The following is a 5,517-nucleotide window of genomic DNA, read 5'->3' on the forward strand; positions in this document are numbered from 1 at the left end:
AAACAATGTGGGGCCCACTGTATTTTAAGCCGTCGGTGTAGCTAAGTTAGCTACACGTATGTGTAGCTACACTTTTCTCTCTCTCTATATATATATTATATTGATATATACACTAAAAGGGTTGTCCAATGAGTGAAAGGGGGAGGCAAAATATGTCACTTCTTTTTTGGAATCCCATTTGTTACTTGGATCACCTCCCGTTGTGTAAAAAGAGTAGTCAAATTACACTAGATAGGGCTGTCCAGGGAAGATGAGGGGTGTGAATATATCATTGCCCTTTATATAACCTGAGCTCGGTAAGGCTTGCAAGCTTGGCCGAGCCCAGAGCACAAGCCTGAGCCGAGCTCTTGAGCTTAAGAGCCGAGCCCGGCTCGTTGACACCTCTATTCCTCAAAAAAAAAAAAAAGAAGGTGGGACCCATTTGGGCGATGATATTTTCACTCCCCCTGAACTACGCATGCGCTCCCTTTTAAAGTGAGTTGACGTCAAAAAAGCGTTAAAGCTGCCCACTGTTCACGTCAAATCATGTTATGTGGGGAGCATATGAGTAATGCAGCGGGGATGAACATATCATCTCCCATAATATATTCATCCTTTTTGGTAGGGACAGCCTAAGGGCCAAAGAAAAACGTAACCCCCCATATGATGTCAACATTAATTAGATCCTCGTTGTCATAGGCCCCACTCTGTATATGCCACTCTAAAAAAGTCACTCTACTTGCTCAATCCTAACCATCCGATTAGAGGACTTTGTATGTGGGACCATCGCTCAAAGTTTTTCTTAATCATTAGATTGTGGCCGTTGATCAATGCACCTCTATCCTACCATTAAAACAAAATCAGTGCGCCTCTATAGTCTATCCTAATAGTTGATTGAGAATACATTATACATGATTATAAATTCGCACCCTCTAACGTGAATCGGCGTCAAATATCGTTAAAGTCTGCCACATAAGCTAATTTAAGGTGGCCCGAATTATCCTACAGTGGGTGCGAATTTATCATCGCCTTAAAAAAATAAGAAAACAATATGAAAAAAGAAAAACCGCCGCTGACAGCATCTCTGTCCTTGTAGTTACCTACCAACCAGCAAAAGAAGGCCAAAGGCTGGTTTTTGCCTTTTCTCCTCCTTCTTTTACAAATATAAAAATGAAAAAAAAGAAAATAAAGATAAACGTTTACTTTCATCACCCTCCTGCATATTTCATCTAACACCCCTTCGGATTACCCTACAAACAAACCCTAGGGTTTTAGATAGAAAAATAAAAAAGATGAATTCTCTTTGTTTATTTTTCTGAGAAAAGTCTAAGATTTTTGGGAATTCTGAAATCGGAAACTTAAAATCTACATCTAGAATTCCCAATCAAACCCTAGGGTTTGGTTTTTGGTTTTTTTTTTTTTTTTTTTCTGTGTAAGCTAAGGTCATGTCTGCAGGGGTTTGTGGGAAGCGAATAGGATTCGAAGAAATCTTCGGATCTTCGGGTCCATCCTCGTCTGCAAAGAGATCTCGGTGTTTGAGGTTTGGTTCGCCGAACCGGAATTCGGATTTTGGGTTCGGATCCGAAGACAAGGTCTCGATTCTACTCCGGATGTTCCCGTCCATGGATCGGGAGGTATGAATGTTCCAACATTGGATTTCTCTGTTTTGAATTTCAAGCCTAGATCCGGTTTGACTCAGTATAAGTTTGTTAATCTCTAAGCTTCTTAAGGCCGTGTATGTTTTGGGTTTTGAGATCCGATTATGAGTGCAAAACTGATTATTGGACCTCAAAATTAAGGCCTTGTTCGTTTAAGATTATGACAATTTAATTTTGAGTCCAACAATTGGTTTTGGACTTACAATCTGTTATCATAATCTTAAACGAACAGGGCCTAGATGTAAATTTGAGTCCAAAGTTTTGGACTCACAATCGGTATTACAATCTGTTATTGATTGATAAATGTCACTCACTACTATCTTCTTGAATCCAGAAAGTGAAGGTATTTTCATTGGCAAAATGTATGCTTGGGTTTGATCCCAGATGCCATTGCAATGGACTTGAGTCATAAACAATATAGAGGGTGTGCTTTGTTGTGCTAGTTTCTGTCTTAGAGGTTTTGGGTTCACTCCCAACTTACCCACAAATTATACATTTATCCAATGTTTTTCTGTGTTGTGTAGCAGCAAAAGTAGCAGAGTATTTTGAGCTGCCTTGTGAAACATGTTCCTTCTTCCCATCATTGTAGACTTTTACCTTTCTGGTTCCATGTAGCTGAGAGACCTTTAGTTAATAGGTCTTGCATCAGGCATCCTAATATTATCTTTTTAAGGGAGTAGTTACTCCGTATTGCAGATGCTGCTACTACCTGTGGGAACTTCACGAAAAATGTCAATCACAAATTTCCCAAGTTAACTTGCTCATGTTGCCCTCTATCAATGTGCTATATGCGTTTGCATCGATTTATTGAAGTGGTATGGAATTATAAATGTATGAATGGTAATTTTGGTGCCTGTAATTATGGTGATTTTGTGCATTAGCCATTTTTTCCTAGATTGTTGCATGGTCTCTTACAAAATTTGAGTTATACTATTCTCTCTGAGAAAAAGTTTCATAAATTTCAGAAATAACCTTCTAAGCTATGTTGGAGTTAAACAATCTAATTGACTCTTTTTCATTTACTGCTTAGTTGGTGGAAACAGTTCTAAATTCACATAATCACAAGATTGAGGATGCCATTGAAAGTCTCCATACTCCTTCCCTGGGTGATGCTTCAGCAAAAAGTGTATCATTGAACCTTGATTCTATGGTCATTGCAAGCGCAAATGCTTTTCAAGGTCAGAAAATGGATGCCATATATTGTATAGTACGAATATTTTCTCTTTCTCGTGTTATTTAGAAGTGTTCATACTAACGTCTGACACACGACATGCCAGATTGTGAAAATACTCTGACATCTGTGAAGAAGATTGAAGATTTACAGAATGATAATACAAATTTTGAAACTAGGATTCCGATATATGGGTCGCCATGGGTGGATATATTTGTACAAGAAATGATGAATGCATCGGATCTGGATGATGCCCGAGGTCGTGCTACAAGGATCTTAGAGACTTTCGAACAAAGTGTTGTTGCTCATTCCAGGGAATTGGGGGAGGTAATTTGAATTCTTTTGTTTAATTAATGTGGCTGGATGTCGGTTTTTTCTATCTTATTGAAAGGTATTACCTTGATTATGCCAAATTTTATATGCAGAGGGAAATGGCCTCCCTGAAAGAGCACCTGCAAAATTTATTAAGGGACAACCAAATCCTGAAAAGAGCTGTAACCATTCAGCATGAGCGTAATTCAGAGCAAGAGGAGAAGGTGAGGGAAGTACAACAGCTGAAGCATGTTCTTAGCCAGTACCAAGAACAAGTGAGGACTTTGGAGGTAAATAATACCACTTATTTTCTTGATTTATGCTAGTTGCTTAGATAATTTTTGGGTTCTTGTTATTGCTTTCTGCCCTTGTCATCATACTCTGGGGCCATGTTTGGCCACCATGGGAAATTATTCCATGGCACGTTTTGCTGGATTCGATTCAATTGAGGCTACTGGGTAATGTAAGGGGTAATGATTTTTGGGCCAAGGAGAATGCTCCTGGGCAATTCATTCTATGTACTTCTGGTGGGACTACTGGTCCCCATTGTACTTTTCCTGGTATGAATATATTTGTCAATTTTCAAAAAAAAAAATTCCATGGAGTATTCCTAGGCCCAATTGTGTGAGGGGTAGAGGAGGGAGAGGGAGAGACTTGAGTTGGATGGAGTGGAGAGAGCATAATAAATCCTTGAAAATAGTAAAAAAAAGTAACTTTTTTGAATTTTTTTTTTCCTGATTTCTAGGAGCTTATCAGGCTGCCCTGACTGCCACCCTCTCAGGTTTCCCCCTCTTCCACCGTTCTCACCAACTGGCCCCGCAAATATTCCATGGAATATTTTATTAAGATTGCAAAACATTAGACCTCTTAAAATTTATGTAATCCGAGTCAAGTGAAAGAAACTTTTGTATGGCACCAAAGAGTTAGTGAAAGAAATTTATGCTTCATTATCTTTTCTCTAAATTTGCTTGTTCTACTCTTTCATATGACACGGAGAATCTATCAGAAAGCTGACTTACAACATTTGTGCAGAGTGCATAGGGTTTTGATAATGTCACTCATCTTGCTAAACACTATTCTGATTGGCTGTTGATTGCCTTTTCGATATGAAACCATAGCTAGGTGCTGCATATGGTTTTAATTGACTTTCTCATGTTTTCTTACCTTGTCCAACTTATCCTTTAATATTTTTTTTTTGAATGAACTTGTGTGATATTGATGGTGCAGGTGAACAACTACATATTGAAGCTCCATCTCCAGAGGGCGCAGAATCGTAGCTCCATTCCAGGCCATTTTCACCCCGATGTATTGTAAGAATATTATGTTTCCTCCAATTTTGGTGTCGCATGGATATCGCCACTGTTAGGCCAACAATTACCCAGATCAGCGGCATTCTATGTAAGGAGGAATTGTGGAGAAGATATATCTTGTTTTGTTTTGTTGTTGCCATATTTTCTTGTTGATGGGTTTTTGTTCTTTCTGAGTTAAATTCACACGACTGAGATGGGTGTTGTGTCTGGCCGGTGAGTGATTTGTTGTATTTGTTTGTGAGAAATTTTTACTTGGGAAAGAAAGGATTAGTTGGGAGGAAAGTTATTCTCTCTCTCTCTCTCTGTTTTTTTGTTGAAATGGAAGTTATTCTATTCTTATATAATATTTTGCATTCCAATTTGATAAGTGATGCATGTGTAACCCTCATTTCGCAAGGGATGCTGTCAACCTAATGGTATATATATCATTGGGAGGAAAGTTACTCTCTCTCTCTCTCTCTCTCTCTCTCTCTCTCTCTCTCTGTGAAAACCTGCTTTTGCATAAGCTTCGAAGCTTGCTGAGTAAGAATGGGAAGGGAAAAAGGGAGGAGGGCTTGTTGCTTTGATAACTACACCCTCATTTGATTCTTTCTGTACAAGGACTACTGAACAGCACCTCACTGCATGTTCTCTAACATTAAACATGAGAGCTGCAGCCCTCTATCCAATCCAGGGAATGGAAAGATTGAAAAAGTCTGGGAATAGTCTCCTTTGCCACAAGCATTGAAGAACACGCTCTTAAATTCCCATTTGATTCTTGTTTCTCATTCTCTCAAAAAACCTCAATTTCATCAATTTCTCACTCTTCTCCAACAAACCCATCTAATTGTTGTCTCCTCTTCACTTACATATATTTCATCCACCACTCATTCTCACCTGAGAGAAACCTAGCAGAACGAAGAACGAAGATTACATTACCGTCAAATGACGCCATAAGGCTTTTCCCTCGTTCAAAACCTAAACCATCACTTTCGTCAAACAATACCATAAAGTTTTCTCAGCTTCATTCAACACCTGAACCATCACATTCTTCAGCAATTAACCCGACCCTGACCCGGTTTTATGATGAAATGTCTAACCTGAATCC

The 5,517-nt window shown here is 38.9% G+C and overlaps 1 protein-coding gene across 1 annotated transcript; it reads left to right on the top strand.

The window, feature by feature from the left end:
* The first annotated feature begins 1,094 nt into the window (after nt 1–1,094).
* LOC143848703 (uncharacterized) lies at nt 1,095–4,797 on the top strand. Its single transcript, XM_077357699.1, has 5 exons — nt 1,095–1,613; nt 2,668–2,815; nt 2,915–3,135; nt 3,234–3,410; nt 4,348–4,797. Exons 1-5 carry the CDS (start codon nt 1,425–1,427, stop codon nt 4,432–4,434), a joined length of 822 nt encoding a protein of 273 aa, XP_077213814.1. The 5' UTR covers nt 1,095–1,424; the 3' UTR covers nt 4,435–4,797.
* The last annotated feature ends 720 nt before the right edge of the window (nt 4,798–5,517 follow it).

This window comes from Tasmannia lanceolata, unplaced genomic scaffold (assembly GCF_043159265.1).
Source record: "Tasmannia lanceolata isolate RefF3 unplaced genomic scaffold, GAP_Taslan_0.1 ptg000016l, whole genome shotgun sequence".
Taxonomy (NCBI): Eukaryota; Viridiplantae; Streptophyta; class Magnoliopsida; order Canellales; family Winteraceae; genus Tasmannia; species Tasmannia lanceolata.

Bases quoted from the DNA above. Each gene is read 5' to 3' on its own strand.
- LOC143848703 (XM_077357699.1), top strand. From the start codon at position 1,425: ATGTCTGCAGGGGTTTGTGGGAAGCGAATAGGATTCGAAGAAATCTTC. The intron at 3,136-3,233 runs GTAATTTGAATT...TTTTATATGCAG, and splicing joins ATTCCAGGGAATTGGGGGAG to AGGGAAATGGCCTCCCTGAA. The intron at 3,411-4,347 runs GTAAATAATACC...TTGATGGTGCAG, and splicing joins AACAAGTGAGGACTTTGGAG to GTGAACAACTACATATTGAA.